Source organism: Chiloscyllium punctatum, chromosome 10, assembly GCF_047496795.1.
Source record: "Chiloscyllium punctatum isolate Juve2018m chromosome 10, sChiPun1.3, whole genome shotgun sequence".
Lineage (NCBI taxonomy): Eukaryota > Metazoa > Chordata > Chondrichthyes > Orectolobiformes > Hemiscylliidae > Chiloscyllium > Chiloscyllium punctatum.
The window spans coordinates 25200941-25227062 of NC_092748.1; the positions used below are offsets into that span (position 1 = coordinate 25200941).

Genomic DNA, 26122 nt, shown 5'->3' on the forward strand with positions numbered 1-26122 from the left:
GGTTGGGTTGGTTGGTCCGGGTGTCCCAGAGGTGTTCTCTGAAATGTTCTGCAAGTAGGCGGCCTGTCTCCCCAATATAGAGGAGGCCACATCGGGTGCAGCGGATGCAGTAAATGATGTGTGTGGAGGTGCAGGTGAATTTGTGGTGGATATGGAAGGATCTCTTGGGGCCTTGGAGGGAAGTAAGGGGGGAGGTTTGGGCGCAAGTTTTGCATTTCTTGTGGTTGCAGGGGAAGGTGCCGGGAATGGAGGTTGGGTTGGTGGGAGGTGTGGACCTGACGAGGGAGTCACGGAGGGAGTGGTCTTTTCGGAACTCTGATAGGGGAGGGGAGGGAAATATATCCCTGGCGGTGGGGTCCGTTTGGAGGTGGTGGAAATGACGACGGATGATATGATGTATATGGAGGTTGGGTGGGGTGGTAGGTGAGGACTAGTGTGTTCTGTCCTGGTGGCAACTGGATGGGCTGGGCTCAAGGGCGGAGGAGCGGGAAGTGGAGGAGATGCGGTGGAGAGCATTGTCGATCACGTCTGGAGGGAAATTGCGGTCTTTGAAGAAGGAGGCCATCTGGGTTGTTTGGTATTGGAATTGGTTCTCCTGGGAGCAGATGCAGTGGAGACGAAGGAATTAGGAATATGGGATGGTGTTTTTACAGGGGGCAGGGTGGGAGGAGGTGTAGTCTAGGTAGCTGTGGGAGTCGGTTGGTTTATAGTAAATGTCTGTGTTGATTCGGTTGCCCAAGATAGAAATGGAGAGGTTTAGAATGGGGAGGGAGGAGTCTGAGGGAGGCGCAGTAGTAGTTTGGTGCAAGGGAGGTGCGGTAGTAGTTTGGCGCACCGACCTTTACACCGCTAAGGCTAAACACCAGCTTGCGGACACCTCCTCCTACTGCCCCCTTGACCATGACCCCACCTCCCACCACCAAACCATCATCTCCCAGACCATCCATAACCTTATCACCTCAGGGGATCTCCCATCCACCGCCTCCAACCTCATAGTCCCACAACCCCGCACTACCTGTTTCTACCTCCTGCCCAAAATCCACAAACCTGACTGTCTCGGCCGACCCATTGTCTCAGCCTGCTCCTGCCCCACCAAACTCATCTCTGCATACCTCAGTCCTGTCCCCCTTAGTCCAAGAACTCCCCACCTACGTTCGGGACACCACCCACACCCTCCACCTCCTCCATGATTTTCGCTTCCCCGGTCCCCAACGCCTTATCTTCACCATGGACATCCAGTCCCTATACACCTCCATCCCCCATCACGAAGGCCTCAAAGCCCTCCGCTTCTTCCTTTCCCGCCGACCCAACCAGTACCCTTCCACTGACACCCTCCATCGACTGACTGAACTGGTCCTTACCCTGAACAACTTCTCTTTCCAATCCTCCCACTTCCTCCAAACCAAAGGAGTAGCCATGGGCACCCCCATGGGCCCCAGCTATTGCCTGCCTCTTCGTCGGATATGTGGAACAGTTCATCTTCCACAGGTACACTGGCACCACCCCCCCACCTTCTCCTCCGCTACATCGATGACTCTATTGGCGCTGCCTCGTGCTCCCACGAGGAGGTTGAACAGTTCATCCACTTTACCAACACCTTCCACCCCGACCTCAAATTTACCTGGACCATCTCAGACTCCTCCCTCCCCTTCCTAGACCACTCCATTTCTATCTCGGGCGACTGAATCAACACGGACATTTACTATAAACTGACCGACTCCCACAGCCACCTAGACTACACCTCCTCCCACCCTGGCCCCTGTAAAAACGCCATCCCATATTCCCAATTCCTTCGTCTCTGCCGCATCTGCTCCCAGGAGGAGCAGTTCCAATACCGAACAACCCAGATGGCCTCCTTCTTCAAAGACCGCAATTTCCCCCCAGACGTGATCGACGATGCTCTCCACCGCATCTCCTCCATTTCCCGCTCCTCCGCCCTTGAGCCCAGCCCCTCCAATCGCCACCAGGACAGAACCCCACTTGTCCTCACCTACCACCCCACCAACTTCCATATACATCGTATCATCCGACGGCATTTCCGCCACCTCCAAACAGACCCCACCACTCGGGATATATTTCCCTCCCCTCCCCTATCAGAGTTCCGAAAAGACCATTCCCTCTGTGACTTCCTTGTCAGGTCCACACCCCCCACCAACCCAACCTCCACTCCCGGCACCTTCCCCTGCAACCGCAAGAAATGCAAAACTTGCGCCCACACCTCCCCCCTTACTTCCCTCCAAGGCCCCAAGGGATCCTTCCATATCCACCACAAATTCACCTGCACCTCCACACACATCATTTACTGCATCCGCTGCACCCGATGTGGCCTCCTCTATATTGAGGAGACAGGCCGCCTACTTACGGAACGTTTCAGAGAACACCTCTGGGACATCCGGACCAACCAACCCAACCACCCCGTGGCTCAACACTTCAACTCCCCCTCCCACTCCACCAAGGACATGCAGGTCCTTGGACTCTTCCATCACCAGACCACAGCAACACGACGGCTGGAGGAAGAGCGCCTCATCTTGGTGATTGATGAATTGTGGATTTTTGTTTTGCAGACTCCCTACAGTGTGGAAACAGGCCCATCGGCCCAACCAGTCCACACCAATCCTCTGAAGAGTAACCCACCCAGACCCCATTTCCCTCTGACTAATGCACCCAACACTGTGGGCAACCTGGCATGACCAATTCACCTAACCTGCACATCTTTGGACTGTGGGAGGAAACTGGAGCACCCAGAGGAAACCTACGGAGCAAGGGGAGAATGTGCAAACTCCACACAGACGGTCGCTCGAGGCTGGAATCGATCCTGGGATCCTGGTGCTGTGAGGCTGCAGTGCTAACCACTGAGCCACCATGCCACCGTTTTCATAACGTGAACTTTCTGATGAACGGGTATAGCAGAGGAACACAACTGTAACATCATAGCAGAACAACTTACATTGATTTCCATTTGCCACTGATCAGCCCATATGACCAGTCTGTCTATATTCTCTTGTAGTCCAAGTCTATCCTCCTCACTGTTTACTATTGTACCAGGTTTTGTGTGATCTGCGAACTTACTGATTAACTTCCTGCATTCAAACCTAAATCATTTGTTTGTAAACCCCACAGTCCCAAGAGAAGAAGCCGCTATGGTAACAGTCAAACACTTCTGCAACAGGCATCTGTGTCTGTTTGCGCTGGCCATGCAGCCAGCCAAGCTGGTGGTATCCGTGATTGGACGTGGAACAAACTATTCCCAAACTGTCAGTACACTGGGATTGTGAAGGAGGGAGCAGGTGGTTTGCCACACAATAGATGACTGGCCCATGGTTTGCAAAATTCAGAACATCTTGTTTCACCATAAGATGTGATTCTTCAATTGGATAACACTTGTTGAAAAATCCAGACTGGGCTAAGAATTAGGATGACATCCAATTTAAGATTGCATTGCCTTCATGTTATTGTCCCAAGAAATGTCCCCACAACTGTAGCAGCACAAATTACATACAGAATAAAGTTCCCTCCACACTCAAACATCAGACTTTGCTGTGCAAGTGTACAGCAGATTCTGTTCTAGCACTCTTGTCGCTAAGAACCAGGAGCTGTCGCGGAGCCAAACATATCTATTCATTTAGCAACAAAGGACAGTAAATTAGTCTGGTTTACTGTTCACTACTTCATTGTTATTTTTGATGTAACTGTAAACTTCTGCATTGATGACGTAAGTGACTTTGAACTGCAACTGTCTGAATATGAAACTTTGGTCTTGCTGTGTCTATGAAACAGTGCTATGAATATCTTTGCAAATATATAAGCATATAGATTATTTACCCAGTTATATATGTGGCAGAAAGCATTATGTGTGTAAGTGTTCATTTTAAATGTCTCCAGATTGTTGGTTATAAAATAGTGACAGAAAACCCCTCAGTATATCAATTAGTTTGGAATTAAGGAGATCCAGCTCAGTCCCATCCACCACAGATGTGTTTCAGAATAAACTGATAAATCAATTCTGCAGATGATGCCTGATGTTATAGAAAGATGTCGGGAGAATCCTTGTAAAAATACCTTGCTTGAACAAGTAAAAGCATCAGTTGAGTCAAGGCGGCATATGCTTATCGTCTGAAAAGGTTCAAGAGGAAAACACTTTGTTCAACTCACAGGGGTAATGATTCCTCAAGCTCAGGAGCATCCAGGCCTGCATCTCCAGTCTCAGACTTTTTCCTTTCGGCCAACCTGGAAAAGAGTGAGGCAATGCCAATTTGGTACATGGAGAATATGTTACTGTGCTGTGCAGAGGGGACGGAACTTTGTCACAGGTCATGAATCCAATTTGGGAGGTTGCGTTATCAGCCCCTGGCACGCCCAAAGGTAACCAAAGCATTATATCCTTTGGTTTCAGGTTACAGAGTCAAAAGTGATAACATTACACTGTATTTACCCCTGGCTAATGCAGCTAACCTACATATCCCTGAACATTAGGGGCAATTTTGCATTGCCAATTCACCCAACCTGCACATCTTTGGAATGTGGGAGGAAACCGGAACACCCGGAGGAAACCCACGCAGGCACAGGGACAATGTGCAAACTCCACACAGACAGTCACCCTTGGCTGGAATCAAACCAGAGTGCTGAGAGACAGCAGCACTAATCATTCAGCCACTGTGCTGCCCATCCTGTGGGCAAATGTTGTTCCCTTATTCAAGAAGGGATGTAAAGAAAAATCAAGGAACTGTTGACCAATATGCCTGCCATCTGTGGTGGGTAAGTTATTTGAGACGATTTTTAGGGATAAGATGTACATGCATTTGAAAAAACAGGGTTTGATCAGGAGTTGCCAGCATGGCTGTCATGCCTCAAAAATTTGTTAGGTATTTTTGATGAAGTGTCCAGGACATTTGATGAGGGCAGGGCAGTAAATGTAGTCTATATGGATTTCAGTGAGGCCTTTGATAAGGTTCCACATGGTAGGCTGCTCTGGAAGGTTACATTGCATGGAAACCAGGGACAGCAGGCAAATTGGATGCACAATTGACTTGATGGTAGGAAGCAGAGGATAATAGTTTGTCAGACTGGAGGCCTGTGATTCATGGAGTGCTATGGTGCAGAAGGAGGCCACTTGGCCCATTGTGTCTACACTGACTTTCTGAGCATTTACGTAGCGCCATTTTCCTGATTTTTTTTCCTGTAACCCTGCACCTTGCTCCTATTTAAATAACCACCTCATGCCCCTTTTTAATGCCTTAATTGAACCTGATTTGGAGGTGCTGGTGTTGGACTGGGGTGTACAAAGTTAAAAGTCACACAACACCAGGTTATGGTCCAACAGGATTATTTGGAAGCACTAGCTTTTTGAGCGCTGCTCCTTCATCAGGTGGTTGTGGAGAATAAGATTGTAGGACACAGAATTTACAGCAAAGATTTAGTGTGATGCAACTGAGATGATACATTGAAAAAGAGCTGGATTGTTTGTCAAGTCTCTCATCTTTTAGAATGACCACGTTAGTTTCAGTTCTTTCATATATAAATCCTAGAAGTTTTTAAAAGTTACATCCTCGAGTGAACTTTAACAATAGGTGCCATGTCAGCTCAGATAAAGCATTGAAGGTGTAAGGTTAAAGTTTGTCTGTGTCCTGATGTTCAGACTGATTGTATTTCTTAAAAAAAAAGGATTTACAGAATCTTACATGGATTCATGCAGTCTTTGAGAAAAATAAAATGTAATTCTGCAAGTACAAATTCACCCCACAAACGTATGTGTGTGTGTCAGTGTATGTGCACATAGGTGTGTGTGTGTTGGGGGTGTGGGTGGTTGGTGAGTGCCTGTGAGAGAGTGTAGGAGTGTATGGCTATCAGTCTGTGAGAGGGTGAGTGTGTGGATCGGAGTGTGGGGCGTACATGTGTGAGTGTATGAGAGAGGGCTTGTGTATGAGAGTGTTAGTGTGTGTTAGTGTGTGTTAGTGTGTGTTAGTGTGTGTTAGTGTGTGTTAGTGTGTGTTAGTGTGTGTTAGTGTGTGTTAGTGTGTGTTAGTGTGTGTTAGTGTGTGTTAGTGTGTGTTAGTGTGTGTTAGTGTGTGGTGCATGCCCTCTGAATTTTAACAGTTAGATGGTTAGTTTGGTTCTGAACTTGTGGCTGCTCTGTTTTGTGACTGCTGGTGATTGGAAGCTGGCCAGCTGAGTCAAGACACCTCTGCCAGTCTACACATACCCAACACAGTTAATGCCAAACAGAAATGAAACACAAGTACCCAGTTGAGCCCTTACCCAGTAGAGTGGTCATCTCCTGCTGTTTCAGTTGTATAAATAGGAGGGGTGTATCCATCAAACTTAACCTGCAAAATGAATTGGTTGAAAGATTGGGAAATATTTAAGCAACAGGTTAGTTGATGCAATTATTATTATTTGAAGTCAAGGCAGCAAGAATGATTAAAATCAGAATGCAACAAGAATGTCAAGATTACAGAAGGACCAGGATCTTGACTGAATGCAGGGCTTGAAGACATGACAGAGAATGAGAACTACTTGATAGCAATAGGTACAGTGACTGAATGCAGGGAAAACTGTGGGGACCATCTGCAGGTGGCCTTACCCCTGCATTGTCAGTAAGGAGGGGTGATCTCATAGGAGAACTATCTTGCCTCTGGAACCAATTGTGTGAACCTTTGCATTTTGCATATTGTTCCTTAGATGGGAAGAACACACTGTACATAAGTGTAATCTTAATAAAGCCCCATGTATAACTGTAGCAAAATGTCTTTTGGGTACACCAGTCCCTTGTACTAAAGACCCATAGACCCACTTGGTTTCTCTATTTGCTTGCATTCTCACTCAGCCTCTCTGAACATCAACATTTATCAGTTTAACATTTACATGTTCCGAAGTAATGTTAACTCTGGGTCCTTCTCCACAGATTTTGAGCTTCCCCAGCAAGTTTAACATCTTTTAAAAAAAATTCTTTTCTAAATTCTTAAAACCAGGGTGAAAACCTCATTTCTCCACTTGATACTCCATCAGTCATTATAACTTGTGTGTACTTCTATGCAGTCTCTATGTCCTTCTCCTTCTCACTGAGCTTTGTATCATCACCAAATGTAAGTATGTTACTCTCCATCTCTGTTGAAATAGTTATAAATGATTATAACCATTGGTTATAATGGATATAAACTGATTATAAATGGCTGAGGTCTGAACTCTGCTCTGTTACACCCCACTAGACAACCTGAAAATGACCCAATTATCTCTATTTTCTTTTTATTTTATTAAACAATTACAAAACAGTTTACAAAAAAAAAGTTAACATTAGCAGCTGTATGCAAAGAAACAGCAATTTTACAAGGCATAGGAGCCGCAAAACTAGGTCCCAAACCCTAACGTTCAACCAGTTTGCAGGGAAATGAAGACAAACCTCAAATCCCAGTCTCAAACATTACAAGACAGCAACATTGACATTTGTACATAAAAAGACAATCCAGTTACATTAAAAAAAGTGCATACAATACAGACCAGCAAGCCCCAGTCCCTCCCACCTTCCAGCCACTCTAAGGCAGCCTCCCCGCCCCCCAATTATCTCTATTATCTGCTTCCTGACTATTAACCAATTCTCCATCTGTGCTCTATAATGACTCACACCTGGATTGCCTGAAACTACTTGTTACATTCTTAAAGAACTTCAATCATTTTGCCAAACAATATTTCTCATTCTTTAAACCATGTTGATTCTGACTGTTTTCTAAACACACAAAGATTTCTTTACCAATGTATTCCAGCACTGTCCTGCTGGCTAATGTCAGGTGAACTCAACTCTTGAACAATGGGGTTCCAATCTCCTGGGATCTTTCTGGAATCTATCCTCATAAACAATGTGTCCAGTATCTCTAATAGAGCCTTAGGCCATCAGGCTCTGAGGATTTGTAAGCTTTTAACCTCTTAAATAATCGAGTATCTTGTACTCATTAGTACAATGCATTAATCACTTTAATTCCCCAATGCTCATTAGCCCCAAGTTACTCTTTAGATCTGCTGTGTAATTTGTCTCTTCTACTGTGAAGAGCAGCACTCAATAGTTATCCAAAATCTCTGCCATTTCCTCATTCCCTATAATAATTTCTTTTTACTCTTTGGAAACTTCTGTGACAGTGTAAACCCAACACCTCTCTTTTCAATTCTGAAGAAGTATCATATTGGACTCAAAACATGAACGTCTGTTTCTTTCTCCACAGACGTTGCTGAGTTTCTCCCACAATTTTGGTTTCTTGAACATAATTCCGACTTGGTCACAATTATTTCCTTTATCTACTCTACTCGTTATGTCTATAAAAGCTCTTGAAATATATCTTTATATATATCTTTATATTCCTGGTTAGTTTGCTCTCATTCTTGTTCCCTGCCTACCCCCCTCACCGCCTTTTATTTTGGTTTCTCTTTGCTATCTTCGAAAATTCTGCTGATCTTAGTACAATTCTGCAGAGTTTGGCTCTGGGCAAACAGGCAGCAGTTCTTACCAACTAAATCCAGGACACTGATGTCTCTGTCAGTATAGAATGAAGCAATTCAGCTCATTGTGGCTGCACTAGCACTTCAAATGAGCATCACAACATAGTGTCAATCTCCAGCCTTTTCCCAATATCCCTGCAACTGTGCCTATCCAAATAACCATCCAATGTCCTCTTGCATATCACAATGAACCTGCTTCCACATTTCCAGGCAGTACATTCTGAGCCCTAACTACTTGTTATCTGATAAAGTTTTCTCACATCATCCTTGCTTCATTTGTAATTCACTTTAAATCCATACTGGCTTATTCTAATTCCCTTTCTGAGCAGCAACAGCTTCTCCAGATCGACTCTGTTGAGCCTGTTCTAGACTTTGAGAACCTCAATTAAATCTCCTCTCAGCCTTCTCTCCAAGGAAAACAGCCCCAACTTCATCAATCTATCCTCACAGCTGAAGTTTCTAATTTTCTAAGTTTCCAAGTTCCTGTTGTTGTAAATATACAACTAACTGAACATAGAACATAGAACATAGAACATAGAACATAGAACAATACAGCACAGAACAGGCCCTTCGGCCCACGATGTTGTGCCGAACTTCTATCCTAGATTAAGCACCCATCCATGTACCTATCCAAATGCCGCTTAAAGGTCGCCAATGAATCTGACTCTACCACTCCCATGGGCAGCGCATTCCATGCCCCCACCACTCTCTGGGTAAAGAACCCACCCCTGACATCTCCCCTATACCTTCCACCCTTCACCTTAAATTTATGTCCCCTTGTAACACTCTGTTGTACCCGGGGAAAAAGTTTCTGACTGTCTACTCTATCTATTCCCCTGATCATCTTATAAACCTCTATCAAGTCACCCCTCATCCTTCGCCGTTCCAACGAGAAAAGGCCGAGAACTCTCAACCTATCCTCGTACGACCTACTCTCCATTCCAGGCAACATCCTGGTAAATCTTCTCTGCACCCTCTCCAAAGCTTCCACATCTTTCCTAAAGTGAGGCGACCAGAACTGCACACAGTACTCCAAATGTGGCCTAACCAAAGTCCTGTACAGCTGCAACATCACCTCACGACTCTTGAATTCAATCCCTCTGCTAATGAACGATAATACTCCATAGGCCTTCTTACAAACTCTATCCACCTGAGTGGCAACCTTCAAAGATCTATGTACATAGACCCCAAGATCCCTCTGTTCCTCCACCTGACCAAGAACCCTACCATTAACCCTGTATTCCGCATTCTTATTTGTCCTTCCAAAATGGACAACCTCACACTTGGCAGGGTTGAACTCCATCTGCCACTCCTCAGCCCAGCTCTGCATCATATCTAAGTCCCTCTGCAGCCGATAACAGCCCTCCTCACTGTCCACAACTCCACCTATCTTTGTATCATCTGCAAATTTACTGAACCACCCACTGGTTGTACCAGTGCCTTGATGCTGATGATGTTGGCCTGAGAGGACACGAACATTAGAGCAACTGTCCTACAGTAGATCTACAGTATTTTGCACAGACATTATTGGCAGTATTTCTTTTTGAAGATTTGAAATGTCTGCTACACATTGTCCATGTCTGATCCAGGATGGCTGATAACACTAAAGTGAGCTCTGCACATCATCTGCACCACGTAAGCTCACTCTCGTGGCTGGTTGGACATGTCCACTATTGGAGTATTCCATCACCTCAGGACCCAGAGGCTATTCAAGAAGGGGGAGCAAAAAGACAAGCGGTAGATGTAATAATTAGGGAGATAGATAGTATCCCTTTTAAACAGGATCGAGAGTCCTGCATGGTATATTGAGACTGTGGTACTAGAAAAGTACAGCCTGTCAGGCAGTATCCCAGGAGCAGGAGAATCAACATTTTGGGCATAAGCCCTTCATCAGGAATGATGAAGGGCATATTCCTGATGAAGGGCTTATGCCAGAAACGTCGTCTCTCCTGCTCCTCGGATGCTGCCTGACCAGCTGTGGTTTTCCAGCACCATACTCTTGACTTTGATCTCCAGCATCTGCAGTTCTCACTTTCTACTTCGGACATCTCTGACTGGCCTGAAACGGTATTGGAGCGCGAGGGGGAGGTCCAGTTGTTGTGGTCTACATCGGGAAAGGGGATCTGTTCAGAGATTATCAGGAAGTGGAAATCAAATTAAAGAAACAGGTCCTCAGTGGTTATAATCTCTGGAAGACTGCCCAAACCACATTCAAATTGGCATAGGGACTGGAGAATAAGGGAAGTCAACACGTGGTTAAAAGAGTCGAGTGGGAAAGTGAGATTCCTTTTCATGGGGCACTGGCATCAGTACTGGAACAGGAGGAATCTGTACTGTTGGGACAGTTTCCACCTGAATTGAACTGGGACAGTGTTCTAGCGAAAAGGGTCAATAGAGTGGTCACCAGGACTTTAAATTCAAAGGTTGGGCGGGGGGGGGGGGGAGGGGAAGGAAAGTGTAAAATTCCAAGAAGTACAATGATCAGTGGGAAGCAAAGCTGCATGTTAACATCTGTGGGGGTCGATCGAACAGAATTGAAAAATATGAAGGAGATGAAAAGAAAGGAGAACTCAGAAGAGTTATTAAAGTCTCCAGGACACAAGTCAGGGAGTGTGTTTGGAAAGGATTAGGAATCAAACTTCAAGCACACTGGGTCAATAAGTAACAATGAGAAGAGGGACGGTCGATACAGTACTGAAGGTGTTGTATCTGAATGTGCACAGTATAAGGAATATGATGAATAAGCTTGTGACACAGATTAAAATTGGCAGGTATGATGGTAGGTAAAATTGGCAGAATTGACTGGGAGAGCAGCCTATCTGGAAAGACAGTAGAACAACAATGGCAGGGGTTTCTGGGAGCAATTTGAGAGACACATCAAAAATTCATCCTGAGGAAAACACATCATACTAAGGGGAGGATGAGTCACCGTGGCTGATCAGGGAAGTCAGGGACAGCATAAAAGCAAAAGAGAAAGCCTATAATGTGGCAAAGGGCAGTGGGAAGCCAGAGGACTGGGAAGCTTACAAAGACCAATAAAAGAAAAAATAAGGAGGGAGAAGATTTTTTGGGGCCGCACGGTGGCTCAGTGGTTAGCACTGTTGCCTCACAGCACCAGGGACCTGGGTTCAATTCCAGCCTTGGGCAACTTTCTGTGTGAAGTTTGCACATTCTCCCTGTGTCTGCGTGGGCTTCCTCCGGATGCTCTGGTTTCCCCCCACAATCGAAAGATGTGCAGGTCAGGTGAACTGGCCATGCTCAATTGCACATAGAGTTCAAGGATGTGTAGGTTAGGTGCCATTACTCAGGGGTAAATGTAAAGTAATTAGGTAGGGGAATGAGTTTGGGTCGAATACTCTGCAGAGGGTCATGTGGAATTGTTGGGTCAAATGGCATGTTTACACACTGTAGGGATTCTTTGAATGGAAAGATTAAATATGAAGGTAAGCTAGCCAGTAATATTAGTGGGTGGCACGGTGGCACAGTGGTTAGCACTGCTGCCTCACAGTGTCAGAGACCCGGGTTCAATTCCTGCCTCAGGCGACTCTCTGTGTGGAGTTTGCACATTCTCCCCGTGTCTGCGTGGGTTTCCTCCGGGTGCTCCGGTTTCCTCCCACACTCCAAAGGTGTGCAGGTCAGGTGAATTGGCCATGCTAAATTGCCCATAGTGTTAGGTAAGGGGTAGATGTAGGGGTATGGGTGGGTTGCGCTTCGGCGGGGCGGTGTGGACTTGTTGGGCCGAAAGGCCTGTTTCCACACTGTAAGTAATCTAATCTAATCTAATCTAAAAAGATTGCAAGAGTTTGTTTAAATATATAAAGGACAAAAGAGAGGCAAAACTGGACTTTAGACCGCTGGAAAATAATGCTGGAGAAGCAGTAGTGGGGAATAAAGAAATGGCTGAGGAACTGAATAAGTACTTTACTTCAGTCTTCATGATGGAAGACATGAGAAATAGCTCAAAAATTCAAGAGGAGGGGTGGGCAGAGATGAGTATAATGGCCATCTCCAAGGAGATGGTGCTAGCAAAACTGAAATGTCTGGAGGTGGATAAACCGCCTGTACCAGATGGGCTACACCCTAGAGTCCCTAAAGGAGACAGCTGAAAAGATACTGGAGACTATAATAGTGATCTTTCAGGTACCACTGGAGTCAGGGAGAGTCCCAGAGGACTGGAAAATCACTAATGTAAAGCCTCCCCCACCTCCACCCCCTCCTTATAAGAAGGGAGCAAGGCAAAAGACAGGAAATTATAGATGGAATAGCCTGGCCTTAGTCGTTTGTAAGATTTTGGAGTCCATTGTGATTACTGAATACTTGGAAGTGTATGGTAAAATAGGGCAAAGTCAGCATGGTTTCATCAAGGGGAGGTCATGCATGACAAATCGGCTAGAATTCTTGAAGGAAGTAATGAGCAGGTTAGACTGAGGAGAGCCAATGGATGTTATCTACCTGGACTTCAAGAAGGCCTTTGATAAGGTGCTGCACAGGAAACTGCTGAGTAAGATGAGGGACCATGGTGTTAGAAGCAAGGTACTAACACGTTTAGAAAGATTGGCTGTCTGGCAGAAGTGGAGATAAAAGGTTCCTTTTCAGGATGGAAGCCAGTGACTAGTGGTGTTCCATAAGGGTTGGTGCTGGGATCACAACTTTTCACTTTATACATTAATGATCTGGATAAAGGAACAGAAGGCATTCTGGCTATGTTTGCAGATGGTACGAAGATAGGTGGAAGGGCAGGTAGTATTGAGGAGACAGGGAGGCTGCAGAAAAATTTAGACAGGTTAGGAGAGTGGGCAAAGAAGTGGCAGATGAAATACAATGTGGGAAAGTGTGAAGCCATGCACTTTGGTAGGAAGAATAGAGGCATGGATTATTTTCTATATGGTGAGAAGGTTTAAAAATCTGAAGTGCAAAGCAACTTGTGATTTCAGGTTTCTCTTAAGGTAAATGTACAGGTTGAGTTGGTAGTTAGGAAGGCAGTTAAAATGTTGACGTTCATCTCAAGAGGACTAGAATACAAAAGCAAGGATGAGGTTATAAGGCTTTATAAAGCTCTGGTCACACTACATTTTGAATATTGTGAGCAATTTTGGGCCCCATACCTCAGAAAAGACATACTGGTCCTGGAGCAGGTCCAGAGGAGGTTCACGAGAATGATCCCAGGAATGAAAGGCTTAACATATGAGGAACATTTGAGGACACTGAGACTCTCCTCAATGGAGTATAAAAGGATGAAGGGGGACCTGATTGAAATGTTCAGAAAACTGAAAGGTCTGGGCAGAGTGGAGTTGGGAAGATGTTTCCAATGGTAGGAGAAACTTCTTTAGCTAGAGAGTGATGAATCTATGGAATTCATTGCCACAGAAGTTTGCGGAGGCCTGGTCATTGAGTATATTTAAAACAGCGATGGATAAGTTCTTGATTGCCAATGGGATCGAAGGTTATGGGAAGAAAGCAGGAAAATGGGATTGAGAAACCTAACATTCCTGTTGAAGGGCTGATGCTCAAAATGCTATTCTCCTGCTTCTCAGGTGCTGCCTGACCTGCTGTGCTTTTCCAGCACCACACTCTCGACTCTGATTTGCAGCATCTGCAGTCCCCACTTCCTCCTGAAAAACCTATCAGCCATAATTGAGTGATAGTATGAATGACCTAATTTCTGCTCCTATGTCTTATAGTCTTATGGACCCACAATGGAAGAGGATCATCCTCATTCTTAAGAAACTGTCTGAGTTGATAGCAGCCACTGCTCCGTTCTAGAAGCTCCATTTCCTGAGGCAACTGGCGGTCCTGCAGCTGGGCACCAGACTGGGACGGCAACAGGCAGTCTGACCGAGAAGCTGAGCTGACCCCATGACTCATGGGTGCTCACTAGCTGGAACCCCCAGAGATGGCAGGCTGTGGGGGTAAATTATATTGGGTGTCCTGCATGGCTGTTCTGGCCTCCTGACCCAGATTTAAGACTGCAGCTGGGGTCCTGACACTCTCTCCTAACACTGCGAGACATGTCAGCATTACAAGCTGGATTTTAAGCATGAAAGCCTTCTCATTCCCCACCCATTGACTTGTCCCCCTAACACAATGGGAGCGGCGAGTAAACTGCCCTCTAGGCTGTCCATCCATAGGCATCTTGAGGCCTCAAACTACACTGTTGAGATGCAATTAACACCCTCAGAGTGTTAATACACTGGGCAGTGCTGGGTAGGACAGGCTTCAAAAGTTGTTTTTAAAGTTGCTTTTTTGAGAAGATGATAAGGAGGGCCACACCACACAGCAGTGTCATTGTTTACATTGTGGTGCCATACTACATTGTGTCATCCTGAGTCAGCCCTCTCGAGGGGTCTAAATCTTTTCCCTTGCCCAGTCACTGTATCTCATCTCTGTGACAGTACTCTGCACCACCCTGTCTAACACCCTGCCCACTAAATGAGGCACCGATTTTCTCTGTCTGCCAGGTCCAGGCACTAGTTCAGATTGGCAGTGCTTGTCTGGGTGTGTAATGGGCTTTTCAAGATGGCACAGGAGATAGGGACGCTGGTCTTTTGGCAGATACCTGCTGAGTAGTATGTTGCTTGGGGAACAGGACATGGAAAGATGACTGGATCCAAACTGAGCTAGGGGCTATACTTTCCAGGAAGGAGGAAAAGTACTGCTTGCCTCCTGGAAAAATGTGCTTTCGCAAACGCCTTCTAGGCCTGGGAGGGCTGGGGTGTTGAGGGTGGATACAATAGTGAGAGATAGGAACGGCATCTATGTGGGGTTTGGGTGCAGCAGTGAGAGAGTGGGGAAGCTGGGTATTGAGGGCACAGCAATTACAGATTGGGGTAGGATGGGTGCAGCAATGACAGATTGGGAGGTCCAACATACACCCATCCATGGGCAGTATGAACTGCCTGTGAGAGCCATTGTAGCCAGTCACGCTCAGCCACTGATTATGCCATTCAACAAGATCATGGCTGATCTGATTTTTACCTCAACGCTACATTCCTCAAATCTACATTGTAGCCATGAAATCTTTAAATGATGACCCCTAGTTCTAGATCCCCCCTCAAGTGGAAAGATCCTTTCCACATCCACCCAGTAAAGACTCCTCATGTTTCAATGAAATGAACTCTGACTTGTGATGATGTGGCTCCTTTAACAAGGTTATGCTGTCCTTAGCTTTTTTTGTCAGAGAGGTCGTAATAGCTAACAGAATCAGATGAGCCTCAGGTGTGGCCCGTGACATCACTGGGTGCATCTCACTCCATTTTGTTTTGCATTTCTGAGAGATCTGAGTGGTCCAGTGCATGAATAACAGAAGAACAGTATTTAGGTAAAGCAAGTGATCAGGAAAACTAATAGAATGTTATGATTTATTGTAAGGGGGTGCCTCAGGCAAAAGGATTTCAAGTTTAAACAAACACTTGTACAATGAAAGGGGAGTATTTGCCGGAAATACCGTCAGAATCTTTAGAAATGGCTAAAATTCAATTGAAAATGAAGCAGCTTGAGTTAGAGGCAAAAGTCAGGGATAGCATAACCTTGTTAGAGGAGCATGATCTTCATAGACTCTTTTAAACTCCAGAGGATACAGACCTAGCTTGGTTAGCCTTTCCTCATAAGTCAATCCACTCATTCCAGGTATTAGAGTCAAGAGTAGAGTGGTGCTTGAATTGCACAGCAGGTCAGGCAGCATCCGAGGAGCAGAAAAATTGATGTTTCTGGCAAGAGCCCTTCATCAGGAATCATCACTATTCCTGATGAAGGGCTCCTTCCTGAAACATCAATATTCCTGCTCCTCGGATGCTGCCTGACCTGCTTTGCTTTTCCAGCACCACTCTAATCTTGACTCTAATCTCCAGCATCTGCAATCCTCACTTTCGCCAGGTATTAGTTGAGTAAACCTTCTCTGAACTGCTTCTAATTCTTCTATAAGTATTGTCACCTGTACCATACACAGTACTCCAGATGTAGTCACACCAATATCCTGTATAACTGAAGCATAATCTGCTAAGTGCTGTATTCAACTCTCCTTACAATAAATCATAATATTCTATTAGTTTTCCTGATTACTTGCTTTACCTAAATACTGTTCTTCTGTTATTCATGCACTAGGGCACTCAGATCTCTCAGAAGTGCAAAACAAAATGGAGCGAGATGCACCCAATGATGTCACGGGCCTCACCTGAGGCCCATCTGATTCTGATTTTCGCCTGATTTTGTTATAAATCTCACTTTTTTGGACCCTTAAAAGATTTTGCCCAATGCCTCCATCAACCACTAATTGTTTGATGGCCACAACATTTCTTGTGAGCTATTTAACCATTCATTTAACTGATTCCTTGAGCCAGCTCTTCCACTTCAGCAGCAGGGGCCAGGAGTTAGCTGCTATGCAGCATTTTATCAAGGCTGTAGACATAGGGCTGCCTGATAACACAACTGAGCTCTGAGGTTGTGAATCACAAGAGGTAGGGGTACGAAATATAGGAAATAGCACATTCATTACCTTCCATGGCACCTTCTCGTCAGGTACAGGAAACCGATTAATGTTGGTACCTGGATATACCAAACTTCGGGCAAGCACATGGCACGCAGGCTTGAGTTCCTTTGCCTCAGCCTCGAATTCATCCTCTGTATCTTTGTTGTCAGAAATGACTGAATAGGACAAAAGATCTGAGATTCAGCAATGTGTCCACAACACCTTTCATCTTAGTATTCAGTAACAGAGGATCATGAGCATTTGGAGTCTGGAACCTTTCAGGTCTTCACTGCCAATAACAAACACCATTCCCATGACCACATGGGCTAGATAGAGAAGAAAGCTCCCCTTACACTGTCCCCATCAAACACTCCCCTACATGGACTGCACAGGGTTAGATGCAGAGTAAAACTCTCTCTACTCTTTTAAATGAAAGCAAATTGAAAGTAAAATTTCCCTGAAACTGGCCTCATCCATCACTCCCAGGATAGGGACAACATGAGTTTAGTCACAGAAGAAAGCTTCCTCTATACTGTCTCCATCAACAATCCTGGGACAGTACAGGGTTAGATTGAGAGTAAAACTCCATTTGTTTCACTGTACATTCGTTGAAAGTCTAACCTGAAATTTTGAGAAGATACTTGGCAAGGTCCCAGCAGTGGTGTATCAGGTGGGAGGATGTACTTTAATGTACTGCAGGCCTAAGGTTACCTTCCTAATGCTCGGATGATGCTCCTGGTGGAACGTAATTCTTGACAACATGCTTCAGGAGCCTGATTTGAATATACTTGCATGTAGCACATGCTCATTAGAACATGGCGGGAATTAAATGCCTCTTTCCGATGTGTTAATGGGCAATATGCCAATGCTTGAACACAAAGTGCTGCAACATTCACGCTCGGCCAACAATATCCTTCCAAATTTAACCAATAAAGTTATATTTCTGAGTGTGATACACGCAGCAAACGAATATGGGCCCAGTGAGAGGTTTCAGTTTACTGTCGAGCATGCACACAGGCTCTTCCTGATGGGGGCAATACAGCTCACATCATCAGTACTTGACGTTCATCTGATAACTACACCAGCCAAAGATACCCTTTTAAAGATGAATTGTCACAAAACCAAATGGCTGAGAGGTGAACACTGCGAACTAACCAAGCGATGCCATACCTTGTGGATACTGTGAGGATTTCTCAGGGGTGGGACTTGAACAGAACGTGAGTGAAAGAAAACATACCGAGGGTAGGTGCACTCTCCCTGGAGCCAAAATCTTTTTCTATCAGTGTGTTCACAATCCAGTTCAAGGCCCTCATGGTCTGCATCATCTAAAGGAACAAATCACAGAAACGTCTCAGCAAAACTGATATTGGCAGGTTAATTTCGAGTTTGCCGAGTGACAAGGCCATTGGTTCATGGTGATGGGCTACAATAATCAATTCTTTCCTCAATGAGTTGTGTCACGTCTTCAGGTCTCCTTTTGCCTCCCCATCCCTCCCTGACAAACAAACCTGTTCCTCCAGATGAGAGATTCTGTGCTCCATTTTACTGCCCTCCCTGTTGAGGTCGATTGCCTCTGCCACTGCATCCACCCTGGAAAACATGATCAGATAGAGGCAGGAGGTCAGAACAAAGCCAGGCCTCACCAGGTGATTGCAGTTGTTTTGGTTTAGGGCAAAAGTAGAGGTAAGGATGAAGGGATGAAGCAAGGAAGAGAGAAAGAAAGAGAAAAAGAGAGAAAGACAGCCTGAATTAATCATAGATTCACCCCACATACCATCAACAAGGTTAGTTTGGTCAAAGATTTCTGGAGAAACATAGAACATAGGAGCAGAAGTAGACCACTCAGCCTTCATGCCTGATCATGGCTGATCATTAACTTATTGCTGAAGCTCGGGAGTGGGATAGATGATTATAACCCTGTGGAATGTGGTTTTCTGATACTCAGGACCTTGAGCAATGGACAATGTAGAGCAGGCTGGTGAACAGCTCATTCAGGAAGACAACAAAGAGGACAGGCAGTAAGAAGAAGGTGGCCAAAAGGTGGAGGGTGTGTTTGTAGCCAATTGCCTCACTCACTTCTCCTTGGTGTAGTTGATTTGTTGGTTGAGACTCTGTTTCTCACGGCGGTTTTGTTTCATCAGGTAGTTCTCCTTGATGATAGCTTCCCAAGCTAATAGCTCAGCCTCCTCTTTCTCATCCAGCTGTTTCTCTGTAGGAAGAAAGGTCAAGCTCCTGATCAGATATCATGGAGCTACATATTGGGTTAGTGGGAAACTGGGCAGTGGGTGTGCTGAGTAAGGACAGGGGATGATGGATGAGGTTGACAAAAGGGTAACAGGCTATTCATAATTTCCTGGTAAAACCTGCAGGGGGAGAAACTATCCTCCATTTAAGAGGGATCCATCTGGAAATGAAGAGTGCTGGACCTATGCAAAGCTATCTTTATGCTGACACAATGAAGTTGGGCCCTCAGCCATTGAATCATAGAGGCCTATAACTTAGAAAAAGACCATTCTACACAGGTCAAAAACAGCCACCTAACCATTTTCCAGCACTTGGCCCAGAGCTTTGTGTATCTTGGCATTGTCAGTGTACATTCAAGTATTGCTTAAATGTTAGGAGAATTTCTGGCTCGATTAACCTTACAAGCAATGAGTTTCAAACTCCCACCATGCTCTGGGTGAAAAAGGTTTCCTTCACATCTCCTTGAAACCTTCTGCTCCTTCCCTTGATTGCTATGCCCCTTGGTCATTGATCCCTCCAACAAGGGGAGAAGTTTCTTCCTGTCTACTCTGCCTCTCATAATTTTATACATCGCAACGATACTCCCTCAATCTCCCAGTCTGTCCAATCTCTCTTCATAATTGAAATTCAGGCGACATCCTGAAAAATCTCCTCAGCATCCTCTCCAATACAATGCATCCCTCTGATAATTTAGATTCTAGAAGTGCAGACAATGTTGTAGCTGTGGTCAAACCAACATTTTAGAAGTTCCACCATCACTTCCTTGCTCTTAAACTTGAGTACTAAAGGCACATGGCATATATGGCACGGTGGCTCAGTGAAGGGAGTCCCTCACAGCGCCAGGGACTTGGGTTCAATTCCAGCCTCGGGCAACTGTCTGTGTGGAGTTTGCACGTTCTCCCCGTGTCTGCGTGGGTTTCCTCCGGGTGCTCCGGTTTCCTCCCACAGTCCAAAGATGTGCAGGTTAGGTGAATTGGCCATGCTAAAATTGTCCATAGTGTTAGGTGCATCAGTCAGAGGGGAATGGATCGGGTGGGTTGCTCTTTGGAGGGTCAGTGTGGACTCGTTGGGCCAAAGGGCCTGTTTCCACACTGTAGGGAATCTAGTCTAATACTCTTTTTTACACACTTGTGTGTATTAGTATACACATCATATACACAAAGGTCATGCCATATGGGTTGGCATGACCCCTCATGGGTAACAGTATCAACAATTAGTGAACGTCAATTCCATTTGCTAGTTGAGATAGCTGGCACATGTAATCTCACTGTAGGTTGCTACTGAAGGAACATGTCTTGTCCCCTTTGAGATCAAGATGAATTGGGAGTATTCGGAAAAAGGATTAACTGGTTTCCTGATTATGATCCCGTTATTTTTTCTTTTATTCATTCGTGGTACTGCCGGTCGGCCAGCATTCATTGCCTGCTGCTAACTGCCTTTGAGAAGGCACTGATGAACTGCCCTCTTGAACTGCTGTAGGGTGACCAACTGTTAGGGAGGGAATTCCAGGATTCTGAGCCAGTGGTACAGAAGGAATTGTCACCTCAGAATTGTCCGTGAGACCTGAGGCTTAGACAGGGGGATGAAGATCTAAGAAGCAAAGGGTAAATCAACATATAATTGTGGTGGTTTTCAGTTTCAAATTGTTTTTTTTTCTGTTTGGCAGTTTATGAGAGAAGAAACAAGCAGAATGGATTTTTTATTTATTTAGTAGCTTTCGAATCTTTGTGGTGAAGCAGCCACCTGGGAACAGAGCACAAACTGTGTTAATGCAAAGGACAGAGAACTGAAGGTGGGAAGGTAAGAAGATTATGGATTGGGCAGGACCTATTGCTGCTAATTCACAGCCAACTTCAGCTGTTTAAAGGCTTTCAGCAAGACAGTCTTTGGGCATTCTGGAAAGATATGGCTTGAGTGAGAAGGGGTTTGAGCACATGTGTCTTGTCAGCAATAACTATGTCTGAGGTCTTTGGGTAGAGTGATTGCAACAAAAGGACTGGAATGTTCTAGCAATATGTGAAAAAGTCTACATTATGTAGACTGAGTTGAAAGACTGAGATTGCATTTGGTGCCAGTGAGTGCTCACAACGACATACATCTTTGTTATATCAAGGTGAAATGTGTTTTTTACATTTGATGTTTTCTTTTACCTGTTAATTATTGCTCAAACTGTGCTGGTTTAGATTAATCTGTTACAGTAAATGGCAATGGACACTGGGCTATACAGAGATGGCACTGGGAAATAAGCAGAGGGTACTGGGAAATGAGCAATAGGTATTGGCTGCTGGAATGACACAGCAAGCAGACAGCACCAAGCCGGACTCTAGGCAAAGGCTGATTGGAATATTTCTGATGTGGAGACGCCGGTGTTGGACTGGGGTGGACAAAGTTAAAAATCACACAACACCAGGTTATAGCCCAACAGGTTTATTTAGATTAGATTAGATTACTTACAGTGTGGAAACAGGCCCTTCGGCCCAACAAGTCCACACCGCCCCGGCGAAGCGCAACCCACCCATACCCCTACATCTACCCCTTACCTACACTACGGGCAATTTATGATGGCCAATTCACTTTCGGAGTGTGGCTCCTCCATCGGGTAGCTGTGACATTTCTGAATATTTCAGTGAATATTTCTGAAAGTGCACAGAGATCACCAGAAACAACAATGCTCCACTAATAGAAAATCCGGAATCAGGGGATGCTGAGATTGGAGGTGGTTGGCAGTTGCACCGTGAGGGCGAATATTTATTACTCTACGAGTGGAGCACACTCCCTGAGAGGAAAGTGGAGGCACGGTCAGTTGAGACATTCAAAACTGAATTGGCTAATTACCTGAAGGCAGTCAACCCCATTGCTGTGGGTCTGGAGTCACATGCAAACCAGACCAAGTAAGGTCAGAAATTTTCTTCCTTAAAGGCCCTTAGTAAACCAGATAGGTTTGACATCCAGGGTTGTTTTGGGTGAGCGTAAGTCCAGACACTTTTAAACAAATTGAATTCAAATTTCATTAGCCTGGGTCTCTGTGACCTTAGCACATCACCACTGCCTTTAGAAAATCTGCTGGGATGTGCCCTCTTAAAAGTAGTGTTTTTTTTTCAACCTTCATATTAAAGTGTGTGCTTGTCAGTGAGGTAATGAATAGAGAGAGGCACTTACTGAATTTCTTATGCTTCCATCTTGGTTTCCGCTGCACTAAATGTTCAATTAAGAGGAAGATGTGACTGAATACGATGAAAGGAGGGGGTGCAGGTGGACGGCAGTAATACTCCTCGATTAGGGGATACCTTTGAAACTTCCAGATTATATCTGTATTGTCCTGGACCACTTGAAAGGTGTAGCTGAGGAAAGAAAGACCAGTGACCATGAAGTGAGTAATACACTTAACTATCTCACCATTTCTTAAAGCAGATATCTTTGCTTCTGCAAGACTTCAGTACATCAGAATGCAGTTTACCACCTCAACTCTTCCCCCTGAACTTCCTGTGCTCATTGAAGTTCATGGAATCATCCAGAAAATGGAATCCTTGTTGAACTTATTGAGTCTTGAAACATTTCAAGTTCCTGTTCACCCACCCAATCCTTTATTACCTCTCCGCAAATCTAATTTCATTCAACTGCCCACTGCCTGGATCCTTCAATAGACCAGTAGAAAAGCTAAACAATGTGGGGGCTGGAGACCCGAAAGTTAAAAAAAAAAGCAACATGCTGAAGATTCTCAGCAGTCTGGCAGAGTGGGTGGAGAGAGTATGTGAGAGAGAGAAGTTCCAAGTAAATGGATTATTTAACATCCCACCCAGTCCATCTTCACCTGCTCTCTCACCATTGCCCTGGAATATTTCACACAGTCGTTCCCCACTCTCCAGATTGTTTCCTAAGCCCTTTCATTTTCCATCAGATTTTCACCAAGTTGTGAAACAGCAGAAACACAAACTTCAAGCCCTCATGCTTCCTTTCCTGTTTTGGTGAGGGCTTCACTTCCTGCGCAGTTTACAGACACATAAAGACATTTAAATGGTCAGTGTCTTCATTTCAAACACAATTTAGTTTTCTCTGCAGTCCTAAACCCAAAGTGCACAAAGTGGTCTAAGTTAGAGCAGAGCAGCCCGATTTTTAGTGAGCAAGGTCCCACTGCAAAGAGTCCATGGACTCAAAATGTTAACTCTACCTCTCGCGACACAAATGCTACTGGATTGGCTGAGTTTGTTCAGCAATTTCTGTATTGTTTCAGATTTTCAGCATCTGCAATATTAGTCCCATAGCCAAGTCGGCATGGCTCCTGAGTAAGCCCCGGTCTCTCTCACTCACAATCTCAGTTCACATCCTTCCCAGTCTAATCCCACTCACAACCTGTCCTACTTCACATCGGACTCAGTCAAATCCTCTAATGCTCAGTCTAAAACACGGCTCAGTGGCTAGCACTTCTGCCTCATGGTGCCAGGGATCTGGGTTTGATTCCAGCCCTGGGTGACTGTCTGTGTGGAGTTTGCGCATTTTCTTTGTATCTGCATGAGTTTCTGCTGGTGCTCCAGTTTCCTTCCAAAGTCCAAAGATGTGCAGGTTAGGTGGACTTGCCATGCTAAATTGTCTGTAGTGACTAAGAATGTGCAGGCTGGCGGGATCAGCCATGGCAAATACAGGATAGGGTCTGGTTGGATGCTGTTTGAAGGGTCAGTGCAGACTCAATAGCCCCTTTCTGCATTCACAAGATTCTATGATTCTAATCCCATAGTTCACTTCACTTCATCTTCTCCGTCATCTTATCGTTTTCCAAGTACTATAACTCAGCATTGACTTCCTGTTACACTTTGCCTAGTCTAATGTCCCTAATCTAAACTCAAACTCATCCAGGACAATCTTTGATTTCAGTGCTTTTAGACTACTCCCACCTTCAACTCACTGGTATTAGCCCACTCCTAGCTGAAGATTCAAATCTTCAGTTGGTCCTTGTCTTTTTTCATAAAATATCGAAATGGAACCATTTTTTAAAAAAAAATTATTTGACGAGATGTGGGCATGGCTGGGCAATCCAACGTTTATTGTCCATCTCTAATTAAACTGAGTGGCTTGCTCGGATTGCCAAGGTCATTAAAGTGTATGGAGTGGTGTACAGGCCAGATTATGTAGGATTTCTTTCTGTGAAGCATATTAATGAAGCCGATGGGTGTTTTCTTTTCCAACAATCGATTGGTTTCATCGTCAGAATGACTGAGACTAGTAATTAACGTATTCTTGGAAAATTGTTTTCACTTACTTGAACATCGCAATCAAAAGATTGAGCAGGAGAATGTTGCTGAACAGCAGGTACAGGCAGAGCAGCATGGTGGTTAACCACTCTGGGAAGGTGGGAATTTTCTCGCTGTCATGCTCAGGACACATGGGTTTGTAGGGGTCACTGCCATTCACCGTGCACTGACTCAGATCAAAGCCTGAATCTTCAAGGGCAAGAGAAGATATTCATTAGTTGATCATTTGAACTGAGGCATGCACAAACAAATGAGTGAAGTAACATCTGAAGCAACCATTTTGGTATATAATCTCAGGCTCTGGGTATTGGCCATCCAGAGATGGTGGGGCTGGGACTTATTTATTGCAGCATCTCCATAATATAGTTGAGTGGCTTTCTGTGGACCATGGTTGGGACGCATGAGTATTATCATGTCAGATCCCAGGGCTGCCCTGCCCAGTATAATGATCAGAATCCATACCATCACTGCCATCTCTGGCACATTGATAGACTCACTACCACCAATCCTTCTGGCCGGTATTAATCTGAGGTCCTGATTCTGAGTGGGAAAGGATGTCTTCAGTTGAATTATATATAATTGTTACTCTGTTGAAGGAGATCATTCAACTCATTGTGCCTGCACTAGCTTCTGTGCAGTTAGGCTTAGCACCAATCTCTTGTCTTTTCCCCATCCCCTGCACATTGTATCTATTTAAATTAAATTATCATCCAAGGCACCTTTTGAACACTTCAATAGAACCTGCCTCCATTACATTTCCAGGCAATGCATTCTAGACCCTAACTAGTCTTTTTCTTGCCTTGCATTCACTTCTCTTGGAATAATGCTTTAACTCCATGCACTCATTCTGTCAGTACTTTTACCTGTTATGCCTATCCACTCTGTCCAGTCTCTTACAATTTCAGGATCAGTTCCTCTCCAAGAACAGTCCCACACACTTGCACACACACTTTAAGGGTGCTGGGGAAAAATAAGCACTACCGCAGTCAGATGGTAGTGTGGGAGAAAATGTAGAAATAAAAAACATGAGTGTCAGAGGTTCCATTAACTCTGAGAGCTGCCTCTGAGGGAGCTGGAGCAGTGTCAAGGACTCACCACATGTAAATAAAGGGTGACTTGGTGACATCATGCTGGCCTCTGTGGAGTTATTTCATTTTTCATCATTTAATCTCTCATCTATTCTGATAAGTGAAAGGTCTCATCACTGGAACCATTCTTGTGAATCTCCTCTGGACTCTTTCCAGTGACTTCACACTATGATGTGGCATCAGAACTGTACAGAATACTCCAGCTGAGGTCTAACCATTGCTTTACATAAATTCATCATAATCTCCCAGCTCGTGTAATCTATTGGGAACTCCATTACAAACATTCCTGCAGGCGGAAAAAATGCATCAACTATTAACTGTTTCCTATCCAGGAGATACTCTCAATCTTAATAAATGCGTAAGTCTTATTACACTTTATTCAACAGCTCAGACATCCGAGGTATATGATTTCTCTTGAGAGACTTGAGGCTTAATTTAAGACGAAGCTTCCTTTAAAGATCTGTTCCTAGAGGTTACTACACACCTCTGGCATAGGTGGGACTTGAACTCAGGCTGGGTTACTATCACTACACCACAAGAGTATTGTCAGTGTTATGGGCCGAGTGCTGGAGCAACACAAACTGAACACAGGACAC

The 26122-nt window shown here is 44.8% G+C and overlaps 1 protein-coding gene across 2 annotated transcripts in view; it reads right to left on the bottom strand.

Annotated features, from left to right (window-relative positions):
* Positions 1-26122, bottom strand: part of trpm2 (transient receptor potential cation channel, subfamily M, member 2) — a 186221-nt gene that overhangs the window by 28730 nt on the left and 131369 nt on the right. For both annotated transcript variants that reach the window (XM_072578733.1, XM_072578735.1), the window contains exons 23-30: positions 24447-24627; positions 22352-22533; positions 19025-19157; positions 18457-18538; positions 18186-18273; positions 16976-17124; positions 6256-6323; positions 4153-4227 (exon numbers count right to left, since the gene is read on the bottom strand). In XM_072578733.1, the coding sequence (XP_072434834.1) occupies positions 4153-4227; positions 6256-6323; positions 16976-17124; positions 18186-18273; positions 18457-18538; positions 19025-19157; positions 22352-22533; positions 24447-24627 (958 nt within the window). The remainder of the gene's footprint in view (positions 1-4152; positions 4228-6255; positions 6324-16975; positions 17125-18185; positions 18274-18456; positions 18539-19024; positions 19158-22351; positions 22534-24446; positions 24628-26122) is intronic.